This window comes from Dendrobates tinctorius, unplaced genomic scaffold (assembly GCF_039654945.1).
Source record: "Dendrobates tinctorius isolate UK_male_01 unplaced genomic scaffold, ASM3965494v1 ptg000022l, whole genome shotgun sequence".
Taxonomy (NCBI): Eukaryota; Metazoa; Chordata; class Amphibia; order Anura; family Dendrobatidae; genus Dendrobates; species Dendrobates tinctorius.
In genome coordinates, this window is record NW_027361690.1 from 30,052,124 (window position 1) to 30,068,370 (window position 16,247).

A 16,247-nucleotide genomic window follows, 5' to 3' on the forward strand; every position below is an offset into this window, starting at 1 on the left:
CTGAATGTTCCTACCATACAGGCAGCAATTACACATCATTACAAGCCACACAAGTTGCTAACAGTCATTGACACCAGTCTGCAGACAACATAATTACCAACAAATTAGCCATTTAGGTGGTGCGAGGTGGACGTGGTTAGCGATCAGCTTATTTATGGCCCGCTCCTACCAACTTCTTTACATCCGCCTGTCAATCTTAGCTGCTTTACTGATCGAAGGACCGCGGAGTCCTAAACACAACAGCTCAGTAAAAAAGTTACTGATGGCGTGACGATTTTATTCCATTTCCTGTGCAGCCACCGATGTAGACCGGATTAGTTATATAGATGCCCCATTTATGCGTTTGATGTTTTTCTCATTTTTCATGCAAAATTGTTCGTTCATTGGATCCTACTCATTGCATATACCGTTCAATTGTCACGTCAGTCACCTTCAGGAGGAAATGAGCTGCACACGGCTTTTAGGTTATATTCATTTACTGAAGAGGGGCATTGCTTCAAATAATGTAGTCATGTTAAATGATTCTTAGGAAAAGCTACATGTGATATTAAATGCGTTTCCATGTTTTTCAGAATTAGTGGTAAGTTAAAGAGACTGTCGCCCATAAAATTCATATGGTACTAAAACTTTAGACATTCACGTAGAAGACTTGGCCCCTATAAATATCTTACTTGTTACTCCCTCTAGTTAATATCCTTTGCTTCTTCCCTTATGATGATTGGCTGTGCCCCTTTGGAGTGCTGATCTAAATGCCCAGCTCTGCATGCACTGATACTGCGGGAGCCGAAAGCGGCCACAGTGCTGCCCGTGTGTGCAGATGTGTTCTCATCCCGCTCCTGTGTGCAGCGGCCGCTTGCTGCACACAGGATCACACAGCAGCAGGCAGCCAATACTCACAGGGGGAGAGGGAGATGAGAACATTCACACACAGACACTGTGCGCATTCTCATCTCCTCCTGTTAGCATTCACTGGCCACTGTTTAGTGATCATTTGTGCAGCGAGCTGCTGCTACATTCAGGAGAAGGATGAGACCGCACCTGCACAAACTGACACTGCGTGTGCTCTGCGGATTTAGATCAGGTAACATTCCAAAGCGAGCATTGTCAATCATCATAAGGTGAGGTGTTGACAATGGTATATAAATGGGAAAATCAGAGCACTGAGCCCTTGGCCACACCAATAATGCACCAAAGAACCCTCCTTTATTTATGTTATAAAACTGTTTTTATATAATATAACAGTAGTAACATTTACAGTATAAATATGGTTTTTATAGTGGTTAAGTCCCCTATAGGAATGTATAGATAATTCAATTGAAATTTTGGGAGTGGCAGATTCCCTCTAAGGTTATCACATAGGTTAATTAGTTTTAAATGGTGAGCAGTAAATGCATTTGGTTACCCTTATGCTGGAGGTGACAGCTTCAAAGTATTCTTGTACTCCATTCTTACGGAACATGGAGAGAATGACAGCCTTATTCAAGGCATGGTGAGAGCTGTAGAATCAGAACACCCATAGGTGGAGGTTCACAGGAACTGATCTGGTGAGAATTTGAGCTGTAGAGCATTTTGCCTACAACTGTAAATTTTGTGGCCATTTTAAATTATAACAATGGTAGACGAGACGTCATCATCTCTGTTGGGATGTTTTGTCCTTCTATTGCCTTACCCTGCAATTAGTAGTCATTACATTGTTTATTTTCACATATTGGGGCATTGTTTACTTTCCCAAGTTGTAGGGCATTGAATTGGTCTGGCTTTGTTTACTTTCCCAAGTTGTAGGGCATTGAATTGGTCTGGCATTGTTAACTTTCCCAAGTTGTAGGGCATTGAATTGGTCTGACATTGTTTACTTTCCCACATTGGTAGGGCATTGAATTGGTCTGGCTTTGTTTACTTTCCCAAGTTGTAGGGCATTGAATTGGTCTGACATTGTTTACTTTCCCACATTGGTAGGGCATTGAATTGGTCTGGCTTTGTTTACTTTCCCAAGTTGTAGGGCATTGAATTGGTCTGGCATTGTTTACTTTCCCAAGGTGTAGGGCATTGAATTGGTCTGACATTGTTTACTTACCCACATTGGTAGGGCATTGAATTGGTCTGGCATTGTTTACTTTCCCAGGGTGTAGGGCATTGAATTGGTCTGACATTGTTCACTTTTCCACATTGGTAGGGCATTGAATTGGTCTGGCATTATTTACTTTAACCCATATCACTAATTTGGTTAAACAGGACTAACCTAATCCTAGCTGCCAGGCTCATATTAGGATATCAAGACCTGGCTTAAGCTTGGAAAAATCATAAAGATATCACATCTTGCCGTGCCTTTGTTTTTTTTTCACCAAAAAATGCTGCAAAAATTGATAGTGTATTTGCTGCTTTATTGCACATAACAATTGATTTCTATGGTTGAAAAAACACTGAAAGAAATGACATGCTGCAGATTTAAAAAAAAAAGTAGTAGTTTTCCTATTCAGTCAAGGCATGTGCAGAAGATTTCTGAAATCTGATAGCTTTTGCTTTTACTGTAAAAAGCAGCTTTTAATTTGCATTAAAAATTTAGCAAAAACGCGACATGTGCATTAATGGTTGCCGCATAATCCTGTCAAAGAGCGAAACATCTGAGTTTGAGCACACTCAGTAGAAATTTCTATGGTGTGAAAAAAATGTCAGTGTTTGAGCATGCTCAGTCAAGATGAATTTAGGGTGCATAACCCAGCAAATGTAAAAATTGGGCACTCCCGTAGACAACTAAATGACAGACAAACAGAGCAGGTTTTTTTGTGGGGTATACAAGTGATCACAATACTTAACACAAATTAGAGCCAGTGAAAAATATGTCCATCTCAATCTGCGTGCTCCCCTACAGCAGACATTGACAGTTGGGCTACCGCCCTACTTATCGGGGCATTGGTTGATTTGGCTGATATTATTTTGTATCCACACTGCCATCTCAGTATACGCCCTGTAAGGTAGCGCCTATTGTTCATTTTGGGAGACACTCGGCAGCGGATTAATCACGTCAAGCACGGGTTGTTCACATAAATCAGTCCATCTGGTCTATTGTGCAGTATAAACCATATAGCAGCAACAGTCTTACAACAGACCAAATGAAGATTCAATGTAGAGCTCCGCTCTCTTAGCCCTGTGATCACACAAGCTGCGCTTTGTCCAGCAACCAGTATTTACAGTTTTAGTTAATTCCCCCTGTCCGGGTTACCTCTTAGCTGCTTCTCAATCCTGACGTCCCTTCCCTCCTGGGGACTGTCCAGTACTCACAGGCTATTACACACAGGCCACACACGGTCAGCGGCGTCCACATGTGCGCTTCAGAAAGGTAGCACACCTTCTAGCACGTCGGCCTTCCGGGACCTTCCACACGGACCAATCAGATCCAGGCATTCACTCATGACCTACCCTGGTCACCTTATATGGTCCGTAGCCACGCCCATAGCATCATATGGCTATGACCTCATTGCAGGTCCTACAACCACACACATAGGCTTTACTTCAGACACACGCCCCTGGGTGGGTTTGTAGGCGACTGGTGCCACCCATCTCACCAGTCACCTGGAAGCTCTCCCTAATACAGAGTAACAAACCCTCAGCAGAATATCTTCTGATTAATAGCTGTTCCAGCTTCCATAAACAAGGCCACCCACCTTGTTATACATATCGGTCATTTACCATCCTTTCTCCATTACAATAATGGATATGCCTGAGTGCATGACCCATACAGCGCCCCCTAGCTGTCACAGCGGCCACTGCACCACATACCTCTCCCCTCTGTTCAAACTTGTGGGGTTGAACACTTGAGATCACCCAGGGGTCTCGAGACTGGGATCCCATGTCACGTTGCCCTACAAGTCATGAGGACCGTCTGTCTGTTTTGGGCATCATACGGCATCATATTTACTTTAGGCCTTCCCCGCCCCAGCGGTCAATATATCGGCCTTGGGCTTTGGCCTTCCAGTCAAAGTCCGTCTGCGTGACCAGACACCCTTTAGTCTCCATCTTTCTACAGTGCGCTCCATCACCCGACTTTTCTCTCACTGGCCGGCTCTCCCGGTGGGTACAGTCAGAAGTCCTACTTACAGTCGCGTCAACTGTCTGGCCTGAGTCTGACCCATTTAGTGTCTCACTGGAGATAAGGGCTCTCAATTTCATACTGTGAGAGGAACTACCACTTGTAGATTTGCGACATTCACGTTTTGCTGAAGGTCTTTGGCGACCTGCCATCTCATTAATTGGAGGGTACCTTCCGGTCCTTATACCTTGGGTTGTACGCGGCCGCCACCTGATGTTCCGCACCTCTTTATTAATCTGCAGTCGGTCCAGTCTCAACTGCTCTATCTCCTGCAGGTACATTACTCGGTATTCCAAGAGCATCCGGAAGTTCCTCAGGTTTTCCATGGAGCCAACCACAATGATGGGGATCATGCCCTCTTCACCAGATACCTGGACTTCACCATCAGGAGGGATCCTCACCCTCGCCACACCAGAGATATCCACAAGGTTTTGCATTACCTTCGCGAGCTTTCCAACGACTCTCCCCACCAGATATTTGGGTACCGGAATTACGTCTTCCCCTAAGCCCAGCCGATTCTTAGCTTCCCTCGCAAGCTCTAGACGATGAGCAGCTTTCTCATTACTCCGCCTGAACACCTGTTTAGCGTGGAGACATTGCAGATGCATATCTGTCAGGACAGCTTCCCGCTTTGCTGTGTCTTCTCTGGCTGATAGTTCCACCAACTGCCGAGTCTCAGGTGCCCAGTGCACCTTACACGCTTTGACTGCCTTTTAAAAAGCCTCATGCACACCTTCATCGGGCTTCTTGCACGTCTTCGGGTACGTCAATCACGCACTTGAAGGTCGTGGACTTGCTCTCTTCCTGGACAGAAGGCTCTGGGTTTACCACGGACACTTCCCTCAATACCGTTGTCCCGACCGGGGAATATCTTGTTCAGCTTTCCGCTCCAAGTCTTCAGGAGATTTTACCTCTTTGAGACCCCTTGCCAAGATGGGTACTGGCAGTTCCTTCTTGTCATCACTCGGGCCCGGCCGCTGTAAGTCTGCGTCCAACTTCTCCCGCAGAAGACCTCTTACAGTTTCTTTGAGCACTTCCACATCTTTCCTTAGGCTGTTGTTCACGCTTTGCCACGTTGACAGGTGACCTCTGAGCTCCAAGACTTCTTTCGCGAGCTCCTCCATTCTGTGCTCGGCCGTTTGTGTCAGGGCCTTGACTGCCGAGAGCTCGGACTCTAGGTGGCGCAGCCGCTCCATCTGCTCGGAGTTGGCAACTTCCATACTCGCCACCTTTAGACATTCCTTCGCCAGCTGTTGACACATGTCTTTGCGCCCTTACTCCAAGTCTCGTAGGTGCGCTTTTACCTGGGTCAAGTTGTTAACTTGACCTTCTAACGGTCGGGTGATAGCGGTCAAATCGGAGTCACCACTCACCCTGTCATCCAAGAACAGCAAGCCCCCATTCACACAGGTGTCGGACCCGTTTTCCATGGTCACATGTTTGGTCACCCCAGCCAAATCCCCGAGTTGGTCAGACCCACACTTTCTCTCGGTCACCCGGAGCTCTGGACTATCGACCTTAGGTGATGCTACCTCCTCCTTTGAGCCACCCCATACTTCATCAACTTCCCCTGCATCCTCAAGCAAGACAAAGTCCCGGCCCCTCTCAAAGGGATACACTAAGATTGGAGGTATACTGCCACCTTGGCATGCAACCCTTTTGGACCCCTCAATCATTACTTTGTCCACAGTATATTCCACAGTGACCCCATGGTGGCAGCGAACCTTGACCTTTTTCTCGGTCAGACAGAAAACGAGAGGAGTTTCTGTCGGAGACACCTGACTCTTTGAGTCCAGCCGTCTAGAGACCATTTCACGGTGTAGCATCACGATACACACCTGTGGCCCGTCGTCATCTGGAAAGAATGTGCCGCACTCAGAAATAGTCATACACAAACACTGCTGTTCCCCAGACATGTCCACTGAGGTAACCAGTGCTTCCCCTTTTGAAAACTCCGCCCCTTTTTGGACCACTATCCTCTTATTGGACTTTGCCTCCCCCTGGGACTCCACCCCTTTTTGGCTTACCACCCTGATTTTGGGTCACCGCCTCCCTCTGGGACTCCACCCCTTTTTAGGTCACCACCCCGATTTGGGCCACCGCCCTCTTTCGAGATTTCCCCATGTCCCCTCTACAGGCCTTCTTAGACCAGAGTTCACACGGTACCGTTTGTCTTTTGGGCTTGTACTGGCCCTTTAAGAAGACGAATACTCTGATGTCCTCTTACGATACCACACCAGCTCCTGCTGGCACTGCCACAGCTCCTGCTGTAGCCGCAAACCACTGGCACCTCCGGCTGCTGCTCACAAACAGCTGCTGGCATCACTGCAGCTCCTGCTGCGCTGTATTCGTGGACCCGCCGATCCACAGCAACCTTCATAGCCCCGCTGAGTTACAGCCAGCCGCTTGTCACCTTCGTAACCCCGCCGAGTTACAGCAAGCCGCTTGTCACCTTTATGACCCCACTGAGCCACCGCAAGCTGACTTGAGAGGGAGAAAAAAAAACAACAAAAAACACACGTGGCCTGTCTGTGTGCTATTTAGGATGTCCGTCTCCTCCTGAGACCGTCCAACACACAGGCCTCACCAGGTGCTATTCAGGGATCCGACCCTCCTCCCAGGGTTTCCCAACACACCGGCCTCACCAGTTCCACAGTCTTTCTCACTGACCCCGGTCAGTACAACATGGACACCTGTCCGTTACCTGCTGGTGTCGGCCACACAGGTTCCCGGACGCCTCTTCTCCTCAGAGGTATCCGACAAATTATCCACAGTCTCTTTCTCTGACCTCGGTCAGCATAACTCATGGTTTTCACGACCGTTTGCTCCCCTGGCTCAGTGTTGCCAGCACTGCAACATGTGCTTCTTGAAACCGTTGCCCCTAGCAACCAATTTTGTAGTCCTCGTCTGTTGCCCCTAGCAGCAAGGCTACAACAGTGCCCTTAGCATTCTCCACCAATTGTAAGGTAGCGCCTATTGTTAATGTTGGGAGACACTCACTCGGCAGCGGATTAATCACGTCCGGCACGGGTTGTTCACATAAATCAGTCCATCTGGTTTATTGTGCAGCATATACCATATAGCAGCAACAGTCTTACATAAGACCAAATGAAGATTCAATGTAGAGCTCTGCTCTCTTAGCCCTGTGGTCACACAAGCTGCGCTTTTTCCAGCAACCAGGCTTTACAGTTTTAGTTAATTCCCCTTGTCCGGGTTACCTCTTAGCTGCTTCTCAGTCCTGACGTCCTTTCCCTCCTGGGGACTGTCCAGTACTCACAGGCTATTACACACAGGCCACACACGGTAAGCGGAGTCCACATGTGCGCTTCAGGAAGGTAGCACACCACCTAGCACGTCAGCCTTCCGGGACCTTCCACACAGACCAATCAGATCCAGGCATTCACTCATGTGACCTACCCTGGTCACCTTATATGATCCGTAGCCACGCCCACAGCATCATTGCAGGTCTTTCACAACCACACACATAGGCTTTACTTCAGACTCACTCCCCTGGGTGGGTTTGTATGTGACTGGTCCCACCCATCTCACCAGCCACCTGGAAGCTCTCCCTAATGCAGAGTAACAAACACTCAGCAGAATATCTGCTGATTAATAGCGGTTCCAGCTTCCATCACAAGGCCATCCACCTTGTGATACATAACGATCATTTACCATCCTTTCTCCATTACAATAATGTAGTGCATGACTCATACAGCACCCCCTAGCTGTCACAGCGGTCACTGCACCACAGCCCTGAGGATTCACCAATGAATGCCAGAGGCTCACATTGCCCATTGGCTCATATATTAACAATAAAAAAAATAATTGTCATGCGTTCTTTATGCCTTTGTGTAAAACAATGCAGTCAACAGTTTAGTACAGAAAACATCAGGTATACCAAAAATGATCATCACCACTGTTGGGTGAATGGCGACCCTCGTATACATTTTTTGCATTTATTGGGAGTTTTTATGGCAAAATGCACCAAATTTACACAGAAGATGGGTGTGAATGTACCCTTAATTATATTGTGCCCATTGTATGGTAGGTGCATAATGAAGTCTCAGCCAACATGATTTTCAGAGAGATCCACTATTTCCTGAATTTTATTGTAACGGAATCGTTTTCTGCTTTTCTTTAATATTACAGGTGATACACTATCTATGTCCAGCGAAAGGGAGAACATGGTGCAAAAGTCAGACAAACAAGAAGGCGAGAACAAAAGTTATTTTATTGCATTTGCTCGAGTCTTTAGTGGAGTGGTGCGTAGAGGGCAAAGGATATTTGTTTTGGGACCGAAATATGATCCTGTAGAAGCGCTGCCTAAGGTAACATTTTCTTTTGATCTCCAACATTTTACAATTGTGTCTTCATTAAATGGGAACCTTTCTTCTTAAGTAAAGCGCGTTCTTCGCCTTTATGTTCTTTCTTCTTATGTTTCTAACCACCGGAACGCCAGTAGCAGTAAAGGAAGCTTTATTGGTGAGGTGACTTATTCCAGCCACCAAGTCTCCCTGGAGCACCACTGTCCGGCATGATCTCAGACACATGGTCTTCCAGTGTTTGTTTTATTGCTATAGATATGGCCATCTACAGTATATTTTACTAAATGTCTGTGTCTCATGATTTTCTGATAAGACAAGCCTGGTCTGCTCTGAACTGTTGCTATTAGTAATGGTTCCCCTTCCTTAGTCAATAAAGGCTAGGCTATAAAGGTCTAGCTATAGGATAATAAAGCAGTGACTGAGTAGAGAGGTAAATGCGTAACATTCACAGAATAGCAGGGGTGAAGGAGAACTCGGGTCACTGAATCCCTTCCACTAGATCTTCATTTCATGGCTCATACAGGTGTAGTAATAGTAATATATGAAGAGCGACTTAGAGAAATTCAACCTTTTTTTTTCAATACCGTATATACTCGAGTATAAACCTACCCGAGTATAAGTCAAGATACCTAATTTTGCCACGAAAAACTGGGAAAAAGTATTGACTAGAGTATAAGCCTGGTATGCATTGTCCACTAATCCCTATTCTCGTATGCATGGGTCCTCATCCCTGTCCTTGTATTCATGGCTCCTCAACCCTGTCTTGGTTTGCATGGCTCCTTATCCCCATCCTTTTATGCATGACTCATTATCTCCGTCCTTGTCTGCATTAAAAAACAAAAAGAAAAAAACCCTACTTACTTTCCGTGCGCGCCCTCACAGCATCTTGTGTTGTTCCGGCTTCCAGCAGCTCCAGCTGCCGAGTGATCACATGTCCCCACTCATTAAGGTAACAAATATTCACCTCCCCCCACTCAGCCAGGACACGTGATCGCCCAGCCGCAGGAGCTGCTGGCACCAAAACAAGATGCTGCGAGGGCACGCAGGGAAGGTAAGTAGGAGGGTTTTTTTTTTTTTTTTTTTTACAGCTGCTGGAAGTCGGCGGCTGTAACTACGCGTGCGTTATAAGAGAAATGAATATTCATTACCAGTGCAGTGAATATTCATTTCTCTTTAGCGGCAGGCACAGTTACAATGGCAGCCACCGGCTCCTGCCTCCTGGGACCCGCCGTCCCCCCCTTACCCGCTGGCTTCTGGGAGAATGAATCCTGTATAAGCCGAGGGGGGACAAAACTCGGCTTATACACGAATTATACATGAGTATATACTGTAATTTTTAATCTTTTTCTCAATCTTAGTTAAAGGAGTTTTGAGGTTTCCGTATGTTAATAAAAAACAAACTGGGCTAATTCACACACTGCCTAGGTCCATTTCTGTTGTATACAAAAACTTGGCACACACTTGTGAATTCTAATGCAGAAACGTGATTTGTTTAATAAAATACAGTACATACATACAGACGTTTCGGTCTATGACCTTCATCAGTGTACTGTGGGCAGGAAACGTAAAATAAATACAAAAATAAAGTAAACATGAATACAAATAAAGTATATACAAAGAAACTGGGTAACTGAATCAAAGTCAAACATGGTCATATGCAGAGACATCAAAAACATTAATGCACATATGTGTACAGTCACAGGGAATAATGATGAAAACCAAGATCTGCTGAGTAAAAAGAGTGACACATACCGTAAGGTTGTACTGTGAGCTCAAATTAAGCTGGGCATAGAACTAGAAATCCTATAGAGAAAAGGTATTGTTGTAGGACTCAAAGTGCACTGTGTGGAAAAAGTGTATAGAACCTAGATTACATACCGATATATGAGGAGGCACAGAGGGCCGTCTCTGCAGGAGAGAATATGGTGAGCCACTGAATAAGAGTTACATATCAAAAAATTGATGTAAGTAAAAACGAAAAGATGTGCAAAGTGGCTTACCGTTATGTGAATATAGCAAGTGGACGCGGTATCCGCCGCTAATCAATAGCGCTACATAATTGAGAGTCGTCAGGGTTTATATCCCTGAAAATAATGAGGCTGAATGAGAAGTGCGCCAACCGGAAGTGCACAACCGGAAGTGAGCCGGCGTGCGCTTCACTCACATCATCGTGCGCTCCAGGCACTAGAATATGACAGGGAGGGGGCGTGGAAGAGAAACGCCTGTCTATGTGTTGAAATGCTGATGAATGGGATGGATTGAGAGAAGGTGCAGAGTAGTGACTAGGTTACCATGGTGACCGCTGCAACGTAGATATAGGAAGTGCCAAGGAATAGGGTAGAAAAGGTTCAGTGCTTGGGTGACGGTGATTTCAAATACATTCATAATTGTTGGTTCTGAAATAGAGATAGGAGCAGATTAGTATGCGGTATGCAAATTAAAATATAAAATACATTATATCTTTAAACAAGGTGAACATGTGAAATCATATTATTTCATAACACAATATTGGTATCATAACTATGATGGAAGGAAAGATTGTATATCACAGTCCTTGTTCAACCCCTTCGGCGCCAGGGTATTAAGCTTATGGATCCAGTAAGCCTCTCTTCTTTTTAATATGTTGATCCGGTTGCCGCCCCTGCGTGACGGATTAATTTGTTCTATAACTTGGAACTTAAGTTGTGCAATAGTGTGGCCAGCAGTGATAAAGTGATAGGGAACCGGAAGGAGCATGTTTTTGCACCTGATGGTCGATTTATGTTTAGATATCCGATCCCTTATGTGTTGGGTGGTTTCCCCCACATATAATAAGCCACAAGGGCATTTGATGATGTATATCACAAAAGAACTATCACAGGTGAAATATTCTCTGATGTCGTATTTTCTGCCTGTGTGAGGGTGATGGAAGGTATTTCCTTTCTGAATATTATTGCACTGCGTGCACTGAAGGCAAGGGAAGTTACCAGATTTGGGATTTTTGAGAAAGCGTTGTTGTCTAGAGGGACGAGGAGAGCCTATATCTGCTTTGATTAAAATGTCACGAATGTTGCGGGGTCTCCTAAAACAAGGGAGGAAAGGTTCTTTGAAGGCCTCTATATTGGGATAGGCTGTTGTGAGAAGGTGCCAGTGGCGTCTGATGTTAGAATGTATCCGATAGGCTAGGGGATGGTAGTCATGTATAAATGTAATCCGGTTGGTTATCTTGGGTTTGGGAGGGGAGAATGGATCAAAATTGTTCAATGTATTTGGTGGATAACCCCTCTCCAAAAATTTGGTGCGCATTTCATGCATGCGTATTTTTTGTACCTCTGTATCAGAAACTATCCTCTGAACTCTTTTCAATTGGGATTTGGGAATAGCATTTTTCATTTTTGTCGGGTGGAAGCTCTCGTAATGGAGCAAACTATTGCGGTCCGTTGGTTTTCTATAGAGATCAGTGGAGAGGTTGCCCAAGCTGTCTTTAATGACTAGCGTGTCGAGAAAATTGATCTGGTTAGAATGATGTGTCATTGTAAAACTAAGGCCTGGCCAAGATGTTTGTAACATTGAAAAGAAAGAATCTAACGTATCAGGTGGTCCACCCTAGATACAAAAAATATCGTCGATGAATCTCTTCCACACTATTGAATAGGTGCGGAAGAGATCATTTCGATATATGACAGAATCCTCAAATTGGGCTACATAGCAATTTGCATAAGGGGGTGCAGTATTCGAACCCATAGCGGTCCCCTTAGTCTGTAGGTAATATGTGTCCTCAAAAAGAAAAAAATTCTTTGTCAATACAATGGATAGAAGTTCGCAACAGAGGTCGGTTTGTTGTGGATGAAATTTAAACATTTCCAGTAGCCTCCGCACCGACTGGATACCCTCAATATGAGGAATAGATGTGTATAAATCTTTAACATCAAATGTGACCAAGATAGCCTCCTGGGGAATAGGGCCTAAGTTGTGAGTGATCCTCTTGTTTGGTATTGTCTGCAGCGCTGACGTCACGTTGACAGCACTGCGGCCAGTCACTGAGCTCAGCGGCTCTGAGCGACTTGTGCAGTGAGCTCAGTCAGAGCCATTGAGTTGAGTGATTGGCTGCAGCTCTGTCAACGTGACGATACTGCTGAAGAAAATAACAGACAACAGGAGCAGCAGAGACTCTGCACCGGGCCCGGGGAGAGTGAATAAAGCACAGGACTTTTTTTAAATTTTTTTTATTTTCAATAAACTTGAGCTGGGGGTACAGGGTTTTTCTGAAACTGCCTTTATATGGAGCCTGTGTGAACGCCTTTAATCAAGTAAGGTTTCAGTGAAATGCATGGAAGAGGGAGAAAAATGTTCCCTGATCTTGGCAGTAGCAAGCTGCAAACACTTACTATTCTCCTCTCATGTATTTATGCCATATCTAAAGAGCTGAGGGTCTGCTCCTAGCTTGAGAATGAGCCTCTGAGATGCCCAGTTGGGACAGAACTGTGGCTATGTATGTGCACCAATGGTCCATTCATTGTGCCACTGCCAGCGATATCGGAATACACCATTACCTCTGGCAGTCCCATAGATGATTAATACAGAAGTAGCGTGCATATGCAGCCATCTATTGATCCGAACAAGGCATTTCAGAGCCCCATACTTGGGATTGAGGAGGATCCCAGCAGTCGGAACCCTACCACCCTGAGGTTATCACCTTTCCTCTGGATAAATGATGCTTTTACATATTGGGAATAAAACTTTCCGGTGCGTGCTTACTTTTGCTCATGTGTTGTACAAGTGTATATATATCTGCAATCATTTCGAAAGTTGTAGAACTAGTTTATGCATCCCATACTTTGCCTTAAACTTTGGCCATATTTATTAAAAACCAGGATATTTTTCTCTAAATAATGTCTCCATGGTAGATTATTGAAAGGAGTAGCAAGACAGACATTTGCTTCTAGCTGGAATGCTTCATTTAAAATATTGTTTGTTCTTATTGTCATCTGTGCTGTCTATAAGAGGGGGCGATGCCAGTCCACGAGCTCTCCAAACAAGCATATGTTCTGATGATAACACAAGGAGCTGATCTGTTTGTTTCCCATGAATGTATGACTGGGCAGACTCCATCTTCTGGATAAAGCCGTCCTGCAGAGTGATGGTGACCACAGGGCAGACGTTTCTCAGGCCCCCACATATGATGAGAGGGCCGCAGGACAGCTCGCTGGAACGGGAGGCCTTCATTTTGTTGTATAATTAATGCCGACTTGTAGCTGCTGACTTGCCATATGGTTAACAGAAGGAGAAGATTGAACGCTTGCTGTATTTTTTTTTTCCAAGCAGCTCTATACAATTGGTAGTGTTGATTTTGTATAATAGAGGTGAAGAGAGACACAGTAATCTACCACTCCTGATTCTCCAAGGATTTGGTCTAACGTATATTAATGACCGTGTACTGGCTGCTTAGGCTCTGTTCACACCTATGTTTTCTAATTCTGCTGTTCTGTTCCATCATATGGGTGGAAAAAAAAATTAACAGATCTGCCAACTCAGATCCAATTGACTGCACTTAAAGGAAATCTCTTATATAAAAAAATGCTATTAACCTGCAGCTAAGGGGTTATTCTACAGGTTAGTAGGGTTCTGAAGCTGCCCCACTGCCAAACCAAGAGCCCCGCAGATGGGGGGAAATGAACGTTATTCCTGCCGACAGACTCGGACTTTCAGTCATAGGCATAGAGGTGGGACGATACAGCTTCAGGCACCGCTCAGTGCAAAGTTTAGCTCTTTAGCACTACCTCTGCTTAGTAATGATCCGTAAAGAAACAAAATAGGAAACGCCATCTAATTCGCGCAATATCCTGTACAGGACCCAAAAATATACGGTAATCGAAGGAAAAGAAAGAAAAATACAGACCTTACAGCATGTTTAAAAAAGTCTGTGTGACTGGAGATTGATTTCCTTCAGAGAAAAAACAAACTAATGGAGTTAGCTGACACATGCTCCAGCTCTCCACACGAAACCGTGCCGAAACCACACCAGTTACACCGCCGTATGGGGGTTTTGTGGCAGAGTTGCTGCGGTTTTAAATTCTCTTCAGTAATACCACTCACAGTTAGGGCAACATTTAGCAGAGAAGAAAATTCCCATACTGATTTTTTTTTCAATGGCATCCTAGCTCTATAATCCCTTAGTGACGGCTGTTGTGCGTTATCTCCATATGATGCAGGCTCGAGCTGAGCCTGCTCCATACAGCAGGGGTGCATGTACCCTACAGCTGACTCCGATTGTGTCAGTATAACCTCTAAAATGCCATGGTAAGCCTTATTACCTTCTGGAGGACTCCTTGTCTTCCATGATATCATTCCTAAAAAGCTCAGCCTGTCGTTGGACTTTGTAAGAGACCATTAATTTTACAATATACTGAAATATGTTAGTATTGCATGTGTTGTGGAGGCAATTAGGCTGATTGCAGATTAAGTCCCCTGAAGGTACTTAAAAAAAAAAGGATGAAAGAACATACATATTTTTTTAAAGATATATAAAAACAAAAGTATTAAAGTTTGCATGGGGTAAAAAACCACACAAGTCCATCAATGGGAAAATAGAAAAGTTCCAGATTTATATACATACAAAAAAACCTTCCTTCTCACCCCCACTGGGGGTTGTCTTTGTTGTCCTTTCTCATTCTCGGGTCCTCTACTGGAGACCTGGGAGCTTGAGGGTTCTGCGCACGTTCTTAGTAGTTCCCAGCATTGCGCTTTTCTGGACAGAGTTCAGATGTTGCTCCTGGGATCTGTTGTAGCCATTTTTCTAACTTAGGGGTCACTGCTCCAAGTGCTTCTATCACCACTGGAATCTTTGTTGCCTTCACCTTCCACATCTTCTCCAGTTATCCTTTGAGGCCCTGATATTTCTCCAGCTTCTCATATTCCTTCTTTCTGATGTTGCTGTCACTTGGCACTGCCACATCTATTATCATTGCTGTCTTTTGATCCTTGTCTACTATGACAATGTCTGGTTGGTTAGCCAACACCTGCTTATCCATCTGGATCTTGAAGTCCCACAGGATTTTAGCCCTTTTATTCTCCACCACTTTTTTCTGGGGTCTCTCACCTGGACTTGGGGGGACTTAGGCCATATGCTGTGCAGATGTTCCTGTATACAATTCCCGCTTCTTGGCTGTGGCGTTCGGTATATGCTGTTCCTGCTTGCATTTTGCATCCTGCCACTATGTCTTGGACTGTTTCTGAGGCTTCTTTTCATAGTCTGCACTTTGGGTCTTGTCTTGTAGCTTCAGGCCCGGATTGGTAATATGCCCAACCAGGCATTTTCCCGCTGGGTCGCTGTCATGTGGGCCACGGGCGGCAGCGCCCGCTCATCTGGCCGCTTGCCAGCCGATGCGGCCACTGGCCTGGCTGTTGTTCCTGCCGCCGGCCCTCTGCGTGCACGGCGGTTATAGTTTCCAACCCTCCCGGGATTTTTCTGTCCCGCACAGCAGGGAGATAAGCCCCCACGCACCCCATCCTCGCTCTAGCATGAGACCTCCCCCCCCCAGCCACTCACAGCGTCGCTTGGCTGCTCTCTTCTCTGTACACAGGACCTGTGATGAGGTCACAGGAGGGGAGGAGTCAGGGGGTCACATGATCAGGAGCCTTTGACCAGACCCCTGATCATGTGACCCCTGACTCCGCCCCTCCTGTGACCTCTTCACAGGTCCTGTGCCCACAGCCCTGCCTCTTGATGTCTGCAGGACTCTGCTGTGCTGGTTGTCATGGTGCTGGATGAGGGAAGTATGTGTGGGGTCAGGAGGAGTTTACAGGGTAGATGTAGCAGAGCTGTGTGTGTACGAGGTGTATGGAGCCGAGCCGTA

The 16,247-nt window shown here is 45.5% G+C and overlaps 1 protein-coding gene across 3 annotated transcripts in view; it reads left to right on the forward strand.

The window, feature by feature from the left end:
* EFL1 (elongation factor like GTPase 1) overlaps nt 1–16,247 on the forward strand; it is a 475,933-nt gene that overhangs the window by 149,116 nt on the left and 310,570 nt on the right. For all 3 annotated transcript variants that reach the window (XM_073568560.1, XM_073568562.1, XM_073568561.1), the window contains exon 14: nt 8,237–8,415. In XM_073568560.1, the coding sequence (XP_073424661.1) occupies nt 8,237–8,415 (179 nt within the window). The remainder of the gene's footprint in view (nt 1–8,236; nt 8,416–16,247) is intronic.